The sequence below is a fragment of the Microcebus murinus genome, chromosome X, assembly GCF_040939455.1.
Source record: "Microcebus murinus isolate Inina chromosome X, M.murinus_Inina_mat1.0, whole genome shotgun sequence".
In the NCBI taxonomy this organism is placed as follows: Eukaryota; Metazoa; Chordata; class Mammalia; order Primates; family Cheirogaleidae; genus Microcebus; species Microcebus murinus.
Window position 1 is genome coordinate 77,901,978 of NC_134136.1, and position 24,523 is coordinate 77,926,500.

The window sequence follows — 24,523 nt, forward strand, 5'->3', positions numbered from 1 at the left end:
CTAAAGTAGCTCTGCCCTATAGTTTCATCCTATTGGTTTAAGTTAGATATTCTTCTTCATATTAATGGAGTATTTTTTCATTGTTAGTTAATGAAAAGTCCCCCTTTTTTTCTTTGAGACAAGGTCTCACTCTGTTGCCCAGGCTGTAGTGCAGTGGTGTCATCATAGCTCACTGCAGCCTTGAACTCCTGGGTTCAAGTGATCCTCCTGCCTCAGCCTCCCAATATCTAGGACGAGAGGCATGTATCACCATGCTGGCTAATTTTTAAATTTTTTGTAGAGATGAGATCTTGCTATGTTGCCTAGGCTGGTCTCAAACTCCTGGTTACAAGTTATCCTCTCATCTTGGCTTCCCAGAGTGATGGGATTACAGATGTCAACCACTGTGCCTGGGCTAAAAGTCACTTTTTTAAAGTTTGGGGATTTTTAAATAACAAATAGGCACTGAATAAGTGAGATACCAGCACAAGAACAAACAGAAGATTCATGGTACAAGTCAGATGTTTCTCAAACAGCCTATGGTATATATGAGTCAGTAGATTCAGCAAAGAAAGCAATTCAGCTTTGTGGAAATACGATTCTAGCATCAATAGTTACCTATCTGGGGGGAGGAACCAATTTGGACCCTCTGACAACACCATATGCTAAATAATTCTAGATAGATTAAAACATTAGATGTTTTTTAAAAAATCATGCTTAAAAAAATACAAGGGTGTTAATTATCTATTCTTTGAATAAGGAAACAATAGAAAAGATCAACATTTGATATAGAAATATTCAGATTTTTCAGGTAGAATGAGGTAAAGTACCATGAGCAAATTATATATATTAATATAACATATATTATATATGTCTGTGTGTATATGAAACAAAAGATGACTATTCCCTCACTACATAAAAAGGGCAATTTGAAAAGCTTGAAGGTCCACATGGATAAATGGACAAAGGACAAAAAATACACAAAAGAAGAAATTCTAATGCTAATACAAATATATTAAAAATGCTTAATCAAATAAATGCAAATGAAATCAATGACACGCTGTTGTTTGCCTGTGAATTACCAAAGATCAAAAACTTATGGTAGAGACTTCCCAATCTCAAACATGTATTCTCCCTTTCCTGCTTGCTTACTAACAAAATCCCTGATTTTGTGGGACAGCAATATACACCTAGATAAAAACTACACATCCTGGCCTCTCTGACCTATAGTCTTGGCCATGTGACACAACTGTAACCAAAGAGATATTTTTAAAAAGTGGAACTTAAAACTCCTGGGGAGAGAGGGTACTCAAGGCCTGTTCCTTTTTCCTTTTGCTTTTCTGTTCTTCCTGACTGTACCCCAGACCCCCAATGCTGGAGGTGAGGTAGCCATCTTGTGACCCTGAGGAAATAAGCACTTACTAAGGATGCTCAAGAGGTTCCTATTACTCATAGGCAAACACTATTCCTAACTGATATGTTCAATACTCTCAAGGATTTCATAAACAAGCACTCATACATGGCTGGAGGAAGTGTAAATTGGTACAACCTTTCTGGAAAACACTTTGGCAATATGTATCAAGAGCTTTTAAAACATTCATATTAACAAAGTGTGTTGGCAATGGTGTAGAAAACAAGCACTCTCATGCACTGCTTGTGGGCACGTAAACAATCTCCAAGATGCATTATTAAGAAAGGCAAAGCACATAACAGTGTATAAAGTATGTTTCCAATTGAGTAAAACAAACAAACAAACAAAAAACAGGTGGAAGGAAAGTATATATATTTGCTTGTATATGCATAAACTATCTCTGAAATGATAAATAAGAAAGTGATAACATTGGTTGACTCCAGGTGGGGAATTAGAATACTGTGGAACAGGGGTGGGATGGAGACTTTTCACTGTATACTCTCATATCCTTTGGTTTTCGTGTGGAATCCATACCCTAAGCAAATAATCAGAATACAAACATTTACATATAAAGATGTTCGTCCCAAATGTTATCAATAACTGTGAAAACCTGGCAATAGCCTAAATCTCTCACATTAAAGGAGATGTTAGAAAAATTAGGTATATCCATGGAATAGATATTTTGTAGCCATTAAAAAAATAAATAACAGTCACTCTGAAAACTCAGACTTATGGGGGGAGGGGGGAAAGGGCATTATTTGAAACCTTAAAATTTGTACCCCCATAATATGCTGAAATAAAAAAAAGAAGAATGTCAGTAACAAGTAAGCCGTTATTTCTGTGTTTTAGTTGTATTCTCCACCAAATGACCACCCTCAGTAATGCTTTGCCTTGGATGGAGCTCAATACTAGTGTGTAAAACCTAATGTGTAAATGGAAATCAGTAAAAAGGTCAGTTATCAAGGACCATACGTAAGTGATGGTGCAAGATCTATTATTACTTATAAATATAAAAGACAACAGCTGATCATTTAAAAGCTTGTGCTCTAATTGTATTTTATAATCTGAAATTCTATTGTGCACATATAATAATTTAAATATTCAAAACCAAATCAGTGTCTCTATAAGGGTTATATAAATATTCCTAAAGGATATCAATATGTTATCATTTCCATTTAATTTATCAGCCAAAAAATGAAGCTATTTAGAATAACTTTCCAAAGACATCCTCTGGTCAGCATTATCAGAAATCTTTTACTTCTTTCCATATTCAGCACTCTTGATAGGAAGAAGAATTACAGGTGACTTTGGGCAGGATTTATTTGGTTATAGGTATCATTAAATGGATACAAATCCACATGCCTCTTTAAACTGTTAAAACAAAAGGTGGCCACTAACAATCGCTTGCACCTTTCTACAATCTTCAATGAAGACCAAGGTAATAAAACTATTTAAAATATGTATTATGTTAGTAGGTCAGAGAAATTTTAGATTTTACTATGTTGCTTGTAAAATAAAGTACCTTTATATGGAAAAAAATAAATAACAGCATAGGATCATGCTTATGAGATAATATTAAGGCAAAAAGACCAGATATATTTATTGGTTTCAATTCTTACAGTCAACTTCTAGTCAAAGTAGAGTATTAATCACAGAATGATGTATAAGTTAACATCCTTGATAGCATAAACAAAAAAGTATGGTTCAAAGAAGGCTGAAGGAAGAAAAAAAGAATAGGGGCACTAATATCACATCTTACAAAGTCAGTAATCAAGAGAGATTGACAGAAGTTGATGAAAGGAGAAATAGAGTTTATAAATCAAGAAATAGTGGTATAAACTCTATTATCTTGAGTTTTTGAGGTATCTACCAGGAAATGAAAACTATGAGGCTGCCTCTCAGGCAAGGGATCAAAAGTGGGGAAAGTAGGGACATAACAAGATCCCTTTTCATCCTAAATTCTTCCATACTATTTGATTTGCTACATATACTACTTTGATTAAAAGGCCCAAAAAATTTTAAAGTAGGGTATATGATTGTATACAGTGTGATTCCAACCACAAAAAGAAAAAGAAGTATAGAAAAAAAAAACTAGAAGGAAATATGACAAAATGTTAACAGTGGTTGCTTCTGGGTGGCAGAATCATGGGTGGTTTCTTCTTTATAATTCCCTCTATTTTAAGTATTTTCCAAATTTTCTACTATGTTAATCAGAAAACTTTGACAGGAGAAAATAAAGCTAGAAACTATAGGATAAAATAAAGCCAGAAAATAGGCCTGAATATTTTTTAAAATTCAAACATTTGTTGACTGACTAAGAGAACACTTCTTAGGAACGTCCTGCTCCCCTACTCCCTGAACCTCAAGCAAACACCAGAAAGGCTAAATAGGGCTGTGTGGGAACAGCAGGCTCTTTATCTGCTGGTGAACCACACTTACTGAGACCCCAGTGCCCTCTACAGCAGACTGTTGCAGTAATGGCCCTCAGTTTGCTCACATCTCCTTGTATGCATGACATTTGCAATGTGACCTTGCAGCTCTCCTCTCAAGAGGTACAATTTTTGTTTCCACATATGGCTGTGGTCCCCAACCCCTGGACCAGTACCAGTCTGTGGCCTGTTAGGAACCAGGCCACACAGCAGGAGGTGAGCATCAGGCATGCAAGCAAAGCTTCATCTGTATCTACAACTGCTCCCTATTGCTCTTCATCCTCCCCACACTCCCACAGATCCATGGAAAAAATTGTCTTCCATGAAACCAGTCCCTGGTGCTAAAAAGGTTGGAGCCGCGGACTAAGGAATCAAGGCTTGACCGTGTAATTTGCTTTGATATAGCAAATACAACACAAGCAAAGACTTGAAAAGTACTTGCACACTGAGGCTTATCCTCTCTTGCTGTTAGAAACCCATCTCCCACCTTGTGAAAAAGCCTGGGCTGCCCTTCTGGTGGATGAAAGACCATGTGGAGAGAAGCCCTAGTGATCTAAGTTAGGTCCTAGATCTTTTGAGACCATCCAGCTCTTGTCAAGTTGGCCAAGACTAGAAGAATAGCTCAGCCAACCTACGGAATCATGAGAAATGATCAATTGTTGTTTTAAGCCACTAAGTTTTGGGTAGTTTGTCAAGCAGCAAAAGCTAACTTGATGCGCCCTCAACATGAAAACCATACAGCCAAAGAAATGAAGAAAATTCTTTTATCATCCTTTAAATTCCATGTTCACTCAATAGCCATCTTTAGAGATGGCCTCTCGGTTGAGTCTTGGGCCTTGTATAGCTAAACATAGTCAGCAGAATGTCCCTCCTTGAAAACATAATTACTAGAGGGCTGGGATGATGCCATCAAAATGTTCACAGAAGCCTTAGGATGCTTGCTGACATCTGTTCAAGGACTTCTTCCTTTCACCTCAAGCCATATAACATCAAAAGCAACACACTCCATTACCTCTAGCTAGGTTGGACTCATTACATAAACTGTGTCTTATTCATCATTTTGGCTCCAGCACCTAACATGGTGCATGGCACACAGCAAACACTCGACAAATATTTGCTGAATAAGAAATGAATGACTAAGTCAGGTCTTCTGATACTAAATATCCCTCCTATCCCCAGCCTATTTTTTCCTCTGACCACCTTTACAAAGTTTAAGGAACAGAATATTGGATCACCTTTAGGACTCCATGGAGCATCATCTGAATTCTTCTTTTTCTTTGGTCGAGATTTCAAAGCAGGGTCATCATCATCAGACTCCAGGGAAGGGTAGACTGCAGGGAGAAGGGAAAGCAGGGTAAACTGAGATTTCATCCAAAGAGGTGAAGACAGAATGATAGCTACTTTTGCTCCTACCACTCACTTACAAGTATACCCTTTACTTAATCCATATTCAACTGTTAAGAGCCCCTGAATGTGACACATACATTTCATGCTTTTCTACTTTGCACCCTTGCTGCAAATGTCCTTCTCCCCGATTCAGCTAATTTTGATTCATTCACCCAATATCCATTTAGACTTTACTGAATTCATTTATCAATTCCAGGAGTCTCTTGGTTTGAATCCTCAGGATTTTCTAGATATAATAACATATCATCAGCAAAGAGTGAGAGTTTGACCTTTTCTGCCCCCATTTGGATACCCTTAATTCTCCTCTCTTGTCTGACTGCTCTGGCAAGGACTTCCAGCATTATGTTGAATAGAAGTGAAGATAGTGGGCAACCTTGTCTAGTTTCTGTTCTAAGCAGGAATGCTTTCAGATTTTCCCCATTTGGTATGATAATGGCTGTCAATGTATCATAGATGGCCTTAGTAATTTCAGGGAATGTCCCATCTATGTCTATTTTGTTAAGAGTTTTTACCATAAAAATGTGCTGGCTCTTGTTCAATGCTATAGTAACCAAAACAGCATGGTACTGACACAAGAACAGAGATGAAATATGATGGAGGTCCCAGATATAAAATCATTCTCATATTGTCACCTAATCTTCGACAAAGCAGGCAAAAATATACACTGGGGAAAAAGAATCTCTGTTCAATAAGTGGTACTGGCAAAACTGTATATCCACATCCAGAATATTGAAACTAGATCCCTACCTCTCACCTTTCACAAAAATCAACCCAGAATGGATAACAACCACAATGGATAAAACCTAAGGCATGAAACCTTAAGAATTCTGGAAGAAAATGTCAGAAAGACTCTTTCAGACAACGGCCTAGGCAAAGAATTTATGAAGAAGATCCCCAAAGCAATCAGAGCAGCAACAAAAATAAACAAATGGGATCTGATCAAATTAAAAAGCTTCTGCACAGCCAAGGAAACTATCATTAGAGCAAATAGATGACCTACAGAATGGGAGAAAATATTTGCTTTCTACACATCTGATAAGGGGCTGATAACAAAAACCTATATAAAACTTAAGAAAATCAACAAGAAAAAAATGCAACAGCCCCATCAATAAATAGGCAAAGGACATGAACAGAAACTTTTCAAAAGAAGACAGACTAATGGCCAACAAACATACAAAAAAGTGCTCAACATCTCAAATCACTGGAGAAATGCAAATCAAAACTACAATGAGGTATCACCTAACTCCCGTGAGAATGGCCCTTATCAAAATGTCCCAAAACAATAAATGCTAGCGTGTATGTGGAGAGACTGGAACACTCTTACACTGCTGGTAGGTCTGCAAATTAGTACAACCCCTGTGGAAAGCAACTTGGAGATACCTCAAAGAGCTAAAAATAGAAATACCATTTGATCCAGCAATCCCACTAGTAGGCATCTATCCAAAGGAAAAAAAAGACATTCTATAATACAGACATCTGCACTCAAATGTTTATGGCAGCACAATTCACAATTGCAAAGATGTGGAAACAACCCAAGTGCCCATCAATACATGAGTGGATTAATAAAATGTGGTACATGTATACCATGGAATACTACTCAACTACAAAAAACAATGGTGATCTAGCACCTTTTGTATTATCCTGGATAGAGATTGAGCCCATCCTTCAAAGTGAGGATGGAAAAAAATGTACCACATGTACTCGTCATCAAATTGGTACTAATTGATCAACACTAATGTGCTCAAATGGTAGTAATACTCACTGGGTGCCGGTTTGGGTGGGGTGGGGAGATAAACCCACAACTAATGGAAGTGGAACACACTGTATGGGGGAGGAACATGCTTATAGCCCTGGCTTGGGTGGGACAAACAGGACTACATGTAACCAAAATGTTTATAACCCCATAATATCCTGAATAAACAAAAAAAAAAAGAAATATACACCTTCCCTTTAAGATATGCTAAAGAAAGTCCTTCAGACTAAAATGAAAAGACGTAGAGAGTAACTGAGCCAAACTAATAAATAAAGAACACTAATAAAGGTAACTACAGAGGTAAATATAAACGCCAGTTTTATTGTATTTATGACTCCTAACTCCTATTTTTTGTTTCCTACATGATTAAAAATGCATAAAACAATAAACCTATGTCAATAAAAACAATGCATAAAGATGAAATTTGTAATAAATATATAACACTGGAGGGGGGTGGAGTTGTATAGGAACAGAGTCTTTGCATGCTACAGAAGCTACATGGTATCAATCAAACTAGGCCATTATAAAGTTAGAGTGTTAATTGTAATCACTATGAAAATAACTAAAAAATATATACCAAAGGAAGTGAGGGGTGAATCAAATTGGTACACTCCAAAAAAAATCCATTAAACACAAAAGAAAACAGTAATGGAGCACTGAGGAACTAAAAAGATGTAAGACATATGGAAAACAAATCCCAAAATAGCAAAGTATGTCCTTCCTTATCAGTAATCACTTAAATGTAAATAAATTAAATTCACCAAATAAAAGGCAGAGATTGGCAGAATGCATTAAAAACATGATCCAACTGTAAACTGTCTACAAGAAACACATATCAGATCCATAACAACCAACTAAGTTTAAAATGAAAGGCTGTAAAAAGATATTTCATGCAAATAGTAACCAAAAAGAGAGTTAGAAGGGCTATACTAATATATGACAAAATAGACTTTCAGTCAAAAATTGTTACAGAAGGCAAAGAAAGGTATTACATATTAATAAAATGGTCAATCCATAAGGAATATAACAAATACAAATATATAAGCACCCCAAAAAGCCTCAAAATATATGAAACAAATATTGACAGAATTGAAGGGAGAAATAGACAGCTCTACAATAGTTGGGAGAGTTCAATACCCTACTTTCAATAATGGATAAAACATGCAGAGAGAAGATAAATAAGAAAACAGAATGTTTTATAACACTATAAACCTAACACTCTAAGACCTAACAGACATGTATAGAATGCTCCACCCAAAAGGGGAAGAATACACTTTTTTCTCAAGTATACATGAAACATTTCTCCAGGATGAACCATATGTTAGTCCACAAAACAAGTTGCAGTAAGTTTTAAAGGACTACAATCATATAAGATATCTTCTCCAACTATAATGAAATAAAACTAGCAACCAATAACAGAAGCATAAATTTACAAATAGAAAGAAATTAAACAATGCACACGGAAACAACCAATTGATTAAAGGAGAAATCACAACTGTGATTAGAAAAACTTTGAAATAAATGAAAACAAAACACAATATACCAAAACTTATAGGATGAAGCAAAAGCAGTGCTCAGAGAGAAATTTACAGCTATAAATGCCTACATTAAAAAGGTAAAAGATCTCAAATCAATAACCTAACTTCACAAAACCTTAAGAAACTAGAAAAAAAGACCAAACTAAACCAAAAGCTACCAGAAGGAAGGAAATAGTAAATATTAGAGAGCTAAACAAAATAGAGAAGAGAAAAATAGAATCAACAAAACCAAAGTTACTTCTGAAAATGGCAACAAAATTGGCAAGTATTTAACTAGACTAACAAATAAGAAGAGAGAGAAGACATAAATACTTACAACTAAAAAGGAAAGTGGGGACACTACTGCAGACCATATCGAAATAAATAGGATTATAAGAGAATACTATGAACAACTGCATGCCAACAAATTAGACAAACTATATGAAATGGGTAAATTCCTAGAAACACATTTAAACTGACTTATAAAAAATAGAAAATGGCAACAGACATATAACAAGTACAGAGATTAAATCAATAATCAAAAAGCTTCCAACGAAGAAAGGCCCAGGACCAGATGGCGTCACTGATGAATTCCACCAAACATTTAAAGAATTAACACCAATTCTTCTCAAACTCTTCCAAAAGATAGAAGAGAAGGGAATACGGCCTAACTCATTCTATAAGCCAGCACTACCCTGATACCAAATCCAGAAAAGGATATTACAGACCCACATCCCTTATGAATATTGATACAAAAATCCTCAAGAAAATACTAGCAAATCAAATTCAGCAGTATATTAAAAGAATTATATACCACAACCAAATGGGATCTATCCCAGTAACGTAGGGGTAGTTGAACATGAGAAAACTGACACAGAAAGAATATGAGACAAAATCCAATACCATTTCAAAATAAAAAGACTCAGAAAGAAGGGCACTTCCTCAACATGATAAAGAGCATTTATGAAACCCACAGCTAACATCACAATACTGAAAGACTTGAAAGCTTTTCTCTAAGATCAAGAATAAGACAAAGGTGCTCACTGTCAGCACTGTTATTCAACATTGTGCTGGAAATTCTAGCCAGAGCAATTAGGCAAGAAAAGGAAATAAAAGGCATTCAAATTAGAAAGGAAGAAGTAAGTAAAAACTATTTCTATTCACAGATAAACTTTTCCTATGTATATAAAATCCTGAAGAACCCACCAAAAATTCATATTAGAGCTAGTAACAGGTTCAGCAAAGTTTCAGGATACATGATCAACATACAAAAACCAGTTTTGTTTCTATACATTAGCAATGAATAATCCATAAGGGAAATTAAGATAACAATTCCATTTACAATAGTTATCAAACAGAATAAAATAAGTAGGAATAAATTTAACCAAGGAGGCATAAGATGTGTATACTAAAAATTACAAAACATTGTTGAATGAAAGGAAACCTAAATAAATAGAAAGACATCCTGTGCTCACAGAGTGAACAACTTAATATTGTAAAGATGGCAATACTACCCAAAGCAATCTATAGATTCAACAGAATCCTTACCAAAATACCAATGGTCTTTTCTGCAAAATGGAAAAGCTGGTCCTAAAATTTGAATGGAATTGCAAATAGTCAAAACAATTGTCTTAGTCTATTTGGGCTGCTATAACAAAAAATACCATAGACTGGATGGCTCATAAACAACAGAAATTTATTTCCCATAGTTTTGGAGGCTAAGAAGTCCAAGATAAAGGTACCAACAGGTTCAGTGTCTGATGAGGGCTTGCTTCTTGGTCATAGATGGCCAGCCATCTTCTCACTGTGTCCCTCACATGTCAGAAGGAGCAAGAAATCTCTCTGGGGTATCTTTCATAATGGCAGTAATCTCACCTTAATATTGGGATTACTAATCACCTCCCAAAGGCCCTGCCTCCACATATCATCACATTGGGAATAAGGTTTCAACATATGAATTTGGGGGGGAACACAAACATTTAATCCATAGCAATATTTTTTAAAAAGACCAACATGTTCTTACTAATAAGTGAGAGCTAAATGATGGGTATATGTAGTCATATAGTGGTGTAAAGGGCACTGGAAACAAAGAATGGGGGTAAGGGATAAAAATGTACCTATCAGTACAATGTATACTACCTCTGGTGATGGGCACACTAAAACCCTTGACTTCATTATTGAATTCATCCATGTAACAAAAACACTTATATCTAATATTTTAAAATTAAAAAAACAATATAAGGTATCTCCTTAATATTTTATATTGATTGCATATTATAATGATAATATTTTGGATATACTGTGTTAAAAAAGATATTACTTGAATTTCAAAATAAAAAAAAGAAAGCTGGAGAACTCATATTTCCCCTATTTTAAAATTTAATACATGGTTTTCAAAAGTTTAGCTAAAGAAAATTAAATTTAAAAAATTAAAATTAAAAAAACTTACTACAAAGCTACAGTAATCAAAACATTACAGTACTGGTATAAGGATAGACATCAATGGAATAGAACTGAAAGTCCAGAAAGAAATCTATACATCGATAGTTAACTGATTTTTGAAAAGGGTGCCAGAACCATTTAATGGGAAAAGAATGGTGTTTTCAAGAACTGGTATATACAGATAAAAATAGTAAACAAAAAACTCAATTGGTAAATTAAAATGGAATACTAAAAATTATTCAAATAATCCAAAAAGCAGCAGGAAATGAGAAAGATGAATGAAAGGCAGTATAACAAAGAGAAAACAAATAATGAAATGGTAAACCTTCATCTAAACATATCAACAATTACATTAAAAGGTCTAAAAATACCAATTAAAAGACAAATTATCAATGCTGTCTACAAGAAACCCCCTTGGATGTAATCATATAGGTAGATTAAAGGATAAGAAAAAGACATACCCTACACCACTACTCATTTTAAAAAGCTGGACTAACTATATTATCAAAGTAACTTCAGACCAAGGAAAATTACCAGGGATAAAAAGAAATATAACATAATGACAAGAGGGTGAATTCACAGTACACAATAATCTTAAAAATGGATATACCTAACAGTAGAGCTTCCACATAGATGAAACAATAACTGATGGGACTGAAAGGGATGATAGACAAACCATCAATTATACTTGGAGACTTCAACACATCTCTTTTCAGTAATCAATAAACCAAGTAGACATAAAATCAGCAAGGATGCAGAAAAGTACCACTGACCAACTTAATCTAATTAAAATTTAAAGCACATTCAACTGAACAATAGAAAAATATTCATTCTTCTCTAGTTCATGATGAAAATTTATCATGATAGACTACCCCCTAGTTAATAAAACATATCGTAATAAAATTTAAAAACTGAAATCATGCCTAGTATAATCTCTGATCATAGTCGAACTAGACTAGAAATAAATAACAGAAAGATAACTGGAATATTGTCAACACCTGAAAATTAAACATACAGGTGGTCCCTGGTTACAGATGGGACATACACCTGAGAATATCTTTAGGTCAGATTTGTATGTAACTCGGATCCCTCATAAATAGTGCATATACAGTAATAATAACAACAATGCTATCATGGCTCACATGTAATAATAATACACTGTAATAGTGTAATAATACCCCTGTACTGTAATTATAATGTACAGAAACTATTGTGCTTTCTTTTCATTCAAACAAACAGAACATAAAAACAAACTCATACAAAAAGTTTAGATATAAGAAATTTCAAAAAAAATATTAAAGGTTAATACTCATCCAATGTTGCATCAACACTAGGCTAATAAGAATGTTACATTTATTTTGACCTTCTAACCAAATCAATAACCTTTACATCTCAATAATTAATGCACTATGCTGCTTAGTAATAATTGATGCTTTCATCAGAGCACTGCCTTTCACATGTTCTGTTATTCTCACTTTAGCCTTTATAATTGTTCCAATAGTCAAGCAACTGAAGCCTAATGCTCTCTTAACGAATCATAGCATCTGGCCTTTCTCGGAATCCTTGATTTTTTTCTACTTTCACTTTCATTGCAAACACCTTTCTCTTCGCTGCAGGTTCACCTGGACTTGCAGTGGACTCTTGCTTTGGAGGCATGATCATAAAGGTAAACACAGACTCATAAAATCAGACAAAAAGTTAAAAGTGATGCTGTATGACTGTATAAACAATGAAATTAGCTGTTGGCGTAAAAATGCTGTGCCAAAAAACTGTTTCTGCCATACAGGCTTGTTTACATGCACAGAAGAAATTAGTTGCTAAATTATTTATTTAATTATTTAATTATAAATTATCCTTATGGGGAGCCTTGAGAGCCTGTCCATAATTACGGAATGTCATAAGTCACATCGTCTGTAACCCTGGGACTGCCTGTACTTTAAAATAATCCATGGGTCCACAAAGGAAAAGAGAAAATATTTTAATTGAATGAAAATGAAAATGTGACATATGAAATTGGGAGATGCAACAAAAGCACCACTTAGAGGGAAAATTAGCATTAAATGTTTACATTAGAAATGTCTCATAAAAAAAAAGAAACATTGCAACTAACACCACAAAAATACAAAGAATTGTTAGAGACTACTAAGAATAACTATACACTAACAAACTGGAAAGCGTACAGGAAATGGATAAATTTCTGGACACATACAACCTACCAGAATTGAATGAAGAAACACAAAACTTAAACAGACCAATAATGAGTAACAAGACTGAAGCAGTAATAAAAAAATCTTCCATCAAAGAAAAGCAAAGGACCTGATGGACTCACTGCTAAATTCTATCAAACATTTAAAGAACACTAATTCTACTCAAACTATTTCAAAAAATGGAAAAAGGGGGAATACTTCTACCAAACTCATTCTTTGAAGCCAGTATTACCCTGATACCAAAATCAGACAATAACAAGGCAAACATAACTATAGGCCAATATCCCTGATGAACACAGATGCAAAGAACCTCAACAAAATGCTAGCAAACAGGCCGAGCGCAGTGGCCCACGCCTGTAATCCTAGCACTCTGGGAGGCTGAGGCAGGAGGATCCCTTGAGTTAAGGAGTTCGAGACCAGCCTGAGCAAGAGCGACCCTATCCCTACTAAAAATAGAAAACTTAGCTGCGCATGGTTGTCCATGACTGTAGTCCCAGCTACGTTGGGAGGCTGAGGCAAGAGGATTGCTTGAGCCCGGGAGTATGAGGTTGCTGTGAGCTAGGCTGACACCACAGCACACTAGCTTCGACAACACAGACAGAGGCTGTCTCAAAAAAAAATCAAGAGCATTTATAAACACCAACAGCAAACAATCTGAAAAAGAAATCAAGAAAGTAGTTCCATGTTATAATAGCTACAAAAAATTAAAACAAAAAGCAGTCTGAAGCATTCTGAGTGCTACCTTATTTTTAAAAAAATTGAAATACCTAGGAATAAATTTAACCAAATAAGTGAAAGATCTCTACAAGGAAAAATATAAAACACTGATGAAAGAAATTACAGAGGACACAAAAAACTAGAATGATATCCCATGCTCATGGACTGGAAGAATTAATAATGCTAAAATGTCTATACTACCCAAAGCAATCTATAGAGTCAATGCAATCCCTATAAAAATACCAACATTCTTCACAATAGAAAAATAATCCAAAAATGTATATGGAACCACAAAAGATCCCAAATAGCTAAAAAAAAAAATCCTGAGCAAAAAGAACAAAGCTGGAGGCATCACACTACCTGATTTTAAATTATCCTACAACTATAGTAACCCAAACAGCATAGTACAAGCATAAAAACAAATATTATAGATCAATAGAACAGAATGGCAAACAAAGAAAAAAATCCACATACTTATGGTCAACTCATTTTCAACAAAGGCACCAAGACTGGGGAAAGGACACTTTAATTAAAAAATGGTTCTGGGAAAACTGGATATCCATACACAGAAGAATGAAACTAGATTTCCATCTTTCAACATATGTAAAAATCAACTAAAAATGGATTAAAGACTTTAGTGTAAGACCTTAAACTATGAAAACTACTAGAAGAAAATATTGGAGAAATGCTAAAAGACATTCTTCTGGGCAAAGATTTTTTGGGTAAGACCTCAAAAGCACAGGAAACAAATACAAAAATAGACATATGGGATTACATCAAGCTAAAAAGCTTCTGCACAGCAAAGTAAACAAAGTGAAGAAACAACCTACAGAATGGAAGAAAATATTTACGAACTATCCATCCAACAAAGGATTAATAACCAGAACATACAAGGAACTCAAGTAACTCGATAGCAAAAAAACAAAACATCCCATGAAATAAACTGGCAAAAGACCAGAATAGATGCTTTGGGAGACCAAAGTGGGAGGACTGCTTGAGTCCAGGAGTTTGAAACCAGCCTGGGCAACACAGCGAAACTCTAAGAAAAACAACAACAATAATAATAATAACAAATCTGGTGAGGATGTAATGAACAAGGAACACTTGAACACTGTTGGTTGGAATATAAAGTAGTACAGCCATTATGGAAAAGAGTATGGGGGTTCCTCAAAAAACGAAAAATAGAACTAACATATGATCCAGCAATCCCACTGATAGCTATACATCCAAAAGAAAGGAAATGAGCATATTGAAAAGATGTCTAAACTCCCATGTTTATTGCAGCACTATTCACAATAACGAACATATGGAATCAAACTAAGTATCCATCAACAGATGAATGAATAAAGAAAATGATGTTGTATACATACAGAATGGAATATCATTCAAACATAAAAATGTTATTTATAGCAACATGAATGGAACTGAAGTGATCTTAAGTGAAATAACCCAGGCACAGAAAGATAAATGTCACATGTTCTCACTCATATGTGGGGGCTAAAATAGTGGATCTCATTGAGGTAGAGACTAGAATGGTGGTTACCAGACACTGGGAAGGGAAGGAGAGGGGGGAGGAAGAGAAGTTCGTTAATAGATACAAAACTACAGTTAGAGAGAAAGAATAAGTTCTAGTATTTGAAAGTATAGTAAGGAAATTACAGTTAAGAATAATTTATTGTATATTTCAAAATAGCTAGAAAAGAACTGTAATGTTCCCAACACAAAGATAAATGTTTGATGACAAATATTCCAATTATCTTGATTTAATCATTACATATTGTATACATGTATCAAAATATCACCTGTACCCCTAAAAATGTGCAACTATAGCAATTTTTAAAATGTGAAATAAAAAAAAATTTAAAAAAATAAAATAAAATAAAAATAAAATGTGAATTAAAAATTACAAAAAAAATTGAAAAAGTTTCAAATCAAAAATCTAAACTTCTACTTTCAAAACTAGAAAAAGAGCAAAACAAACCCACAGCAAGCAGGCCAAAAATAAATTTGAATAGGAGAAATTAATGAAGTTGCCAGAGAAAATAATAGAAAATGAAACCAAAGGTTTGAAAAGATTACACTGAGGCCGGGCGCGGTGTCTCACACCTGTAATCCTAGCACTCTGGGAAGCCAAGAGTGGGTGGATAACTCAAGGTAAGGAGCTTGAAACCAGCCTGAGCAAGAGCGAGACCCCATCTCTACTATAAATAGAAACAAATTAATTGGCCAACTAAAAATATATATAAACAATTAGCCAGGCATGGTGGCACGTGCCTATAGTCCTAGCTACTCGGGAGGCTGAGACAGAAGGATTGCCTGAGCCCAGGAGTTTGAGGTTGCTGTGAGCTAAGCTGATGCCACAGCACTCTAGCCCTGGCAACAGAGTGAGACTCTGCCAAAAAAAGAAAAAAAAAACATTACACTGAAAAATGCCAGGAGGAATGGGGAAAATGGTGGAGTAAAGGTAACCCCCGGGACTCCTGCTCCCAGAAAAGGAGACACAGATCTTGGTCTTCTACACGCGAGTGGATCTCCCCACTACAAGGAAAGCATCAGGAATCTGCGGAGGTTCAGCTCAGGACTCTCATAAAAGGAAAAACAAGGTGATCGGGAGATAACATCTCGTTCTCTGGAGAGTGCAAAGCAAACAATAGGGTGCGTGGGAGGGCGCCGGCCCAATGGGCCAGGGGGTGAAGTGGGATCAACCCACAGGAGAACTCCTTGCTTCCCCATTGACCTCCACACCCACCCAGCCAGAAATCTGTCTGAAACTGGTATGAAATCGCAACAGAAGAGGGCACTGGAAAGTGCAGTTAATGGTGGAAAACAACGTGATCTCCCCTGAGCCCCGTGCTAGGATGGCTCCAAGACGGGAGGAATCTGAACTGTGCTGACAAGGGAGGCAGTTAGAGGTCTTGCCTCTGGTAACCAACTAAGTCGGGGGCTTTAAGCTGGAACTGCCCCGGGTGAATAAAACCACACAGGGCGGGTCAGTAAGAGCGAGGGCTGTGGCTGAACAGGCGACTAGGCAGGCAGTGTGGAGGAGGGCACGGAGCGCCCTATTGACCCAGGCTCCCAACCCGGCACCTGCTGAACCCTAAACAGTCGCCCCCAGTACTGGTTCCCCGCGAGTGGGCAAGCGGTCGCCATTGAGGGGGGTCCACAGCCCAGCTGTCAGCGAGCAAGTCCCCCTCCCAGACAGAGCCTAGAGTCTCTCCTGGCAAATCCCACCCCTACACAATCTGCGATTGGCTCGGCAGGCCTGGCTCCATCAAGAAACTACTGAGAAGTCTAACAGCCGAAGGGAGTTACAGCCACTGGGGCGCAGGGGTACAGGGCAGACTGGGGAGATACCTCCTCCCCGCAGCCTGTATCTCTCTTGCCGAAAGTGGTAAGCTCAACCCCTGGAGGCAGGGCGAGACAAGAAAACCCACTCTCCCCCCAATCTAGGGAGAACCTGCTGAAACTACCCCAGTCAGGGGAACCTTGCAAGTGTGGCAGAAGAGCTCCCGTCAGTGGTTGATAAAGTAATTACAAAAGTCCAGAGGCCTGAGCTCTAGCAATTGATCCAGATGGGGAGGGCCCAACGCAATTCAAAAAATCAAACCGAAAATACTCGCCCTAGGAGATACACCAGCTCTCAAAAAACAGAGTCTGAACAAACCCAAAAGACTAAAATGACACAAGAAGAATATCAAAATTGGATTGTAAGAAAGCTCAATGATATGCAAGAAAAAATGGATAACCAACACAAAGAAACTACAAAGAAGATACAAGAATTGGAAGAAAGATTCACTAAGGAGATCGACATCTTGAAGAAGAATCAATCTGATATCCTGGAAATGAAGAATATATTTAGGGAAATTCAAAACACAGTGGAAAGCCTCAAAAATAGGGTGGACCAAACAGAAGAAAGAATCTCAGAGCTGGAAGACAATTGATTCAAATCAAATAAGTTAATCACAGAGCTAGAGCAGAAAAATAAGGGACATGACCAAAGCTTACAAGAATTGTGGGATTATAGGAAGAAAAATAACCTTCGGGTCCAGTGGATTCCAGAGAAGGAAGAAGAAAAAATCCAAGGGTTGGATCAGCTTTTTGAAGAAATAATTGAGGAAAACTTCCCAGGTCTAACCAGTAACCTAGAATTAGAAATACAACAGGCCAAAAGGACTCCTGGGAGATACAACGCAAACAGGAAAACATCACACCATGTAGTCATCAGACTGATCAAAATATCAACAAAAGAGACCCTCCTACAAGCTGTAAGGCGAAAGAAGCAAGTTACATATAAAGAAAAACTGATACAAATAACGCCTGATTTCTCAACTGAAACAATACAAGCAAGGAGACACTGGGGCACCACTCTCACTCTTTTGAAACAAAATAATGCCCAGCCTAGAATTTTGTACCCTGCAAAACTAAGCTTTATATATGAAGGAGAAATTAAGACATTCTCAGATAAGCAAAGTCTCAGAGAATTCACCAAGACAAGACCAGCCCTACAAGAACTCAAAACAGTGTTACCCACGGAACACCAAAATAAAAACTCTCGAATATAAAAACAACCAAAACCCAAAGATTAAAGGCCAGATATTACAATGGCTCAAGAGAGACATCAAAGCAACAACATCCAACCCAACAGAATAAACAGTAATCTACCCCACCTATCAGTTCTCTGAATAAATGTGAATGGCTTAAACTCTCGACTCAAGAGACACAGGCTGGCTGAATGGATAAGAAAATACAAGCCAAGTATATGCCGTCTTCAGAAAACACATCTAACCTGCAAGGATGTATAGAGACTAAAAGTAAAGGGGTGGAGATCAGTATTCCAGGCAAGTGGAAGCCAAAAGAAGGCTGGCGTGGCAGTTTTAATCTCAGATGATTTAGTTTTTAAACCAACCAAAGTAGTGAAAGACAAAGAGGGTCATTATATAATGGTGAAGGGCACAGTTCAACAAGAAGAGATAACAATTTTAAATATATATGCACCCAACTTAGGTGAACACAGATTCATAAAGCAAACCTTACTGGATCTAAGCAAATTAATTAACAGCAACTCCATAATCACCGGAGATTTCAACAGCCCACTGACAGCACGAGACAGATCCTCCAAACAGAAAATTAAAGAAATAATGGACTTAAACAAAACTCTAGAACAACTGGATCTGACTGACATTTCCAGGACATTCTACCCAAAATTTGCTGAATATACATTCTTCTCATCAGCTCACAGGACATTCTCTAAGATTGACCATATCCTAGGACACAAAGTAAGCCTCAAGAAATTTAAAAAAATAGAAATCATATCACGTATCTTCTCAAATCACAGTGAAATAAAAGTAGAAATCAACCATAACAGAAACTAACATTTCTACGCGAAAACATGGAAATTAAACAATCTCCTAGTAAATGATTACTTCATAAATAAAGAAATCAAGATAGAAATAAAAAAATTCTATGACCAAAATGACAATCAAGAGACAAGTTATCAACTCCTCTGGGAGACAGCTAAAGCAGTTCCGAGAGGAATTTATTTCCATAAATGCCTATAACCAAAAGTCAAAAAGAGCACAAATAGACAATCCAATGAAACGACTCAAAGAACTGGAAAAGAAGAACACACCAACCCCAAACCCAGCAGAAGAAGTGAAATCAACAAGATCAAATCACAACTAAAAGAAATTGAAAACAGGGAAGCTATACAGGAGATTAATAAAAGAAAAAGTTGGTTCTTTGAAAAAATAAACAAAATAGACACACCATTGGCTAGGCTAATGAAAAGCAGAAAAGAGAAATCTCAAATAAGCTCCATCAGGAACAAAAAAGGAGATATCACAACTGATCCCAAGGAGATACAAGATATAATTTACAAATACTAAAAAAAAATTATGTACTAGAAAATGTGGAGGAAATGAACAAATTTCTAAAAATACATAGCCTCCCTAGGCTCAAACGGGAAGAAATAGAATTCCTGAACAGACCAATCTCAACAGCTGAAATAGAAACAGTAATTAAAAATCTCCCTAGGCCAGGCGCGGTGGCTCATGCCTGTAATCCTAGCTCTCTGGGAGGCCGAGGCAGGCGGATTGCTCGAGGTCAGGAGTTCGAAACTAGCCTGAGCAAGAGCGGGATCCTGTCTCTACTATAAATAGAAAGAAATTAATTGGCCAACTAATATATATAGAAAAAATTAGCTGCGCATGGTGGCGCATGCCTGTAGTCCCAGCTACTTGGGCAATAGAATCCCTTTTCAATAAATGGTGCTGAGAAAACTGGATAGCCACCTGTAGAAGGCTAAAACAGGACCCACACCTTTCACCTCTCACAAAAACCAACTCACGCTGGATAACAGACTTAAACCTAAGATATGAAACTATTAGAACTCTAGAGAAAAAAGTTGGAAACACTCTCCTAGACATCGGCCTGGGCAAAGAGTTTATGAACAAGTCCCCAAAGGCAATCACAGCAGCAACAAAAATAAATAAATGGGACATAATCAAACTACAAAGCTTCTGCACAGCCAAAGAAATAGTCATGAAAGTAAACAGACAACCTACAGAATGGGAGAAAATTTTTGCATCCTATGCATCCGATAAGGGACTGATAACTAGAATATACTTAGAACTCACGAAAATTAGGAAGAAAAAATCAAATAACCCCATTAAAAAGTGGACAAAGGACTTGAACAGAATTTTTTCTAAAGATGACAGAAGAATGGCCAACAAACATATGAAGAAATGCTCAACATCTCTAATCATCAGGGAAATGCAAATCAAAACCACAATGAGATATCACTTAACCCCATTGAGAATGGCCTGTATCAAAAAATCTCCAAACAATAAATGCTGGCGTGGTTGCGGAGAGAGAGGAACACTCCTACACTGCTGGTGGGACTGCAAACTAGTTCAACCTCTGTGGAAAGCAATATGGAGATACCTTAAAGCGATACAAGTGAATCTACCATTTGATCCAGCAATCCCATTGCTGGGCATCTACCCAAATGATCCAGTGACACTCTACAAAAAAGACACCTACACTCGAATGTTTATAGCAGCACAATTCATAATTGCAAGGCTGTGGAAACAGCCCAAGTGCCCATCAATCCAAGAATGGATTAATAAAATGTGGTATATGTATACCATGGAGTACTATTCAGCTCTAAGAAACAATGGTGATATAGCACATCTTATATTTTCCTGGTTAGAGCTGGAACCCATACTACTAAGTGAAGTATCCCAAGAATGGAAAAACAAGCACCAGATATATTCTCCAGCAAACTGGTATTAACTGAGTAGCACCTAAGTGGACACATAGGTGCTACAGTAATAGGGTATTGGGGAGGTGGGAGGGGGGAGGGGGGCGGGTATATACATACACAATGAGTGAGATGTGCACCATCTGGGGGATGGTCATGATGGAGACTCAGACTTTTGGGGGGAGGGGGGGAAATGGGCATTTATTGAAACCTTAAAATCTGTACCCCCATAATATGCCAAAATAAAAAAAAAATTAAAAAAAAAAATCTCCCGAAGAAGAAAAGTCTCGGTCCAGATGGTTTCACACTCGAATTTTACTACACTTACAAAGCAGAACTTGTGCCTATCTTGCAGAAACTATTCCACAACATCGAGAAGAACGGAAACCTCCCTGAAAACTTTTATGAAGCGAATATTCCTCTGATACCAAAACCAGGAAAGGATGCAACAAAAAAAGAAAACTACACATCAATATCCCTAATGAATATAGATGCAAAAATTTTCAACAAAATCCTAGCTAACCAAGTCCAGACGCTTATCAAAAAAATAATCCATCACGACCAAGTGGGATTCATCCCAGGGATGCAGGAATGGTTCAACATATGTAAATCTATAAATGCAATTCACCACATAAACAGAAGCAAAAACAAAGACCACATGATTCTTTCAATAGATAGAGAAAAAGCTTTTGAAAAAATCCAACACCCTTTCATGATACGAACACATAAGAAAATAGGCATAGAAGGGACATACCTAAAAATGATACAAGCCATATATGACAGACCCATAGCCAACATCATACTAAATGGGGAAAAATTGAAATCATTCCCACTTAGAACTGGAACCAGACAAGGCTGTCCACTATTTCCACTTCTATTCAACATAGTGCTGGAAGTCCTGGCTATAGCAATCAGACAAGAAAGTGGAATTAAAGGTATCCAAATAGGGGCAGAAGAGATCAAACTTTCACTGTTTGCTGATGATATGAAATTATATTTAGAAAACCCCAAAGATTCAACCAAGAAACTCCTGGAACTGATCAATGAATTTAGTAAAGTCTGAGGATACAAAATTAATACACATAAATCAGAGGCATTCATATACGCCAATAACAATCAAATTGAGATCCAAATCAAAGGCTCAATTCCCTTCACAGTAGCAACAAAGAAATTAAAGTTCCTAGGAATATACTTAATCAAGGAGGTAAAAGACCTCTACAGGGAGAACTATGAAACACTGAGGAAGGAAATCTGTTCCATGTTCGTGGGTCGCCAGACTCAACATCATTAAAATGTCCATACTACCCAAACTGATCTATAGATTCAATGCAATACCTATTAAAATCCTATCAGCATTCTTCACAGATATAGAAAAAATAATTTTACTCTTCGTATGGAACCAAAGAAAACCCCGAATATCCAAAGCAATTCTAGGCAACAAAAACAAAATGGGAGGTATTAATATGCCAGATATCAAACTATACTACGAAGCTGTAGTAATTAAATCAATCTGGTGTTGGCACAAAATAGGAATATTGACCAGTGGAACAGATCTGAGAATCCTGATATAAAACCATCCTCATATAGCCATCTAATCTTCGACAAAGCAGACAAAAACATACGCTGGGGAAAAGAATCCCTTTTCAATAAATGGTGCTGGGAAAACTGGATAGCCACTTGTAGAACGCTGAAGCAGGACCCACATCTTTTACCTCTCACAAATATCAACTCACGCTAGATAACAGACTTAAACCTAAGGTATGAAACTATTAGAATTCTAGAGGAAAATGTTGGAAACACTCTCTTTGACATTGGCCTAGGCAAAGAATTTATGAAGAAGACCCCAAAGGCAATCACAGCAGCAACAAAAATAAATGGGCCATGATCAAACTAAAAAGCTTCTGCACAGCCAAAGAAATGGTCATGAAAGGAAACAGATAACCTACAGAATGATAGAAAATTTTTGTATCCTACGTATCTGATAAGGGGCTGATAACTAGAATATACTTAGAACTCACAAAAATCAGCAAGAAAAAAATCAAATAACCCTATCAAAAAGTGGGCAAATGACTTTAACAAAAACTTTTCTAAAGAAGACAGAAGAATGGCCAACAAGCATATGAAACAATGCTCAACATATCTAATCATCAGGGAAATGCAAATCAAAACCACAATGAGATATCAGTTAACTCCAGTGAGAATGGCCTTTATCAAAAAGTCTCCAAATAACAAATGCTGGCGTGGATGCGGAGAGAGAGGAACACTCCTACACTGCTGGTGGGACTGCAAACTAGTTCAACCTCTGTGGAAAGCAATATGGAGATACCTTAAAGTGATACAAGCGGATCTACAATTTGATCCAGCAATCCCATTACTGGGCATCTACCCAAAAGATCCAATGACACTCTACAAAAAAGACACCTGTACCTGAATGTTTATAGCAGCACAATTCATAATTGCAAGGCTGTGGAAACAGCCCAAGTGCCCATCAATCCAAGAATGGATTAATAAAATGTGGTATATGTATACCATGGAGTACTATTCAGCTCTAAGAAACAATGGTGATATAGCACATCTTATATTTTCCTGGTTAGAGCTGGAACCCATACTACTAAGTGAAGTATCCCAAGAATGGAAAAACAAGCACCACATATACTCACCAGCAAACTGGTATTAACTGAGCAGCACCTAAGTGGACACATAGGTACTACAGTAATAGGGTATTGGGCAGGTGGTACGGGGGAGGAGGGCGAGTATATACATACATAATGAGTGAGATGTGCACCATCTGGGGGATGGTCATGCTGGAAACTCAGACTTGTGGTGGGAGGGGAGGAAAGGGCATTTATTGAAACCTTAAAATTTGTACCCCCATAATATGCCAAAATAAAAAAAATGTGTGTTTAAAGACACTTCAAAAAGGGGATACATGAATGGCAAACACATGGAAAGATGTTCAATATAATTAGCCATTAGATGTGCCATTAAATGAGATATCACTATACACTTATTAGGATTACTAAGATAAATGTACTGACAATACCAAGTGCTGACAAGTATGAAGAGCGACTGAAACTCTCACACATTGCTAATGGGAATATAAAATGGTATAATCACTCTGGCAAACAGTTGGCAGTTTCTTATAAAATGAAAACATCCACTGCCTTATGCCATCCAGGAATCCCATTCCTAGGTATTTTCCCTAGAGAAATGAAAACTCAAGGTCAGACAAAAACCTATACATGAATATTCCCAGTGGCTCCATTCATAACTGCCTCAAACTGGAATTAACTCAAATGTCCTTTGTATCTATACACTAGAATATTACTCAACAATAGAAAGGAACAGGTTATTGACATACAGCACCATAATGTATTTTAAAGGCATTTATGCTGACTAA

At 36.7% G+C, this 24,523-nt stretch overlaps 1 protein-coding gene across 3 annotated transcripts in view; it reads right to left on the reverse strand.

Moving 5' to 3' along the window:
• The window catches only part of PHF8 (PHD finger protein 8), a 113,676-nt gene that overhangs the window by 20,278 nt on the left and 68,875 nt on the right, over window positions 1–24,523 (reverse strand). For all 3 annotated transcript variants that reach the window (XM_012756847.3, XM_012756852.3, XM_012756853.3), the window contains one exon: window positions 5,055–5,150. In XM_012756847.3, the coding sequence (XP_012612301.1) occupies window positions 5,055–5,150 (96 nt within the window). The remainder of the gene's footprint in view (window positions 1–5,054; window positions 5,151–24,523) is intronic.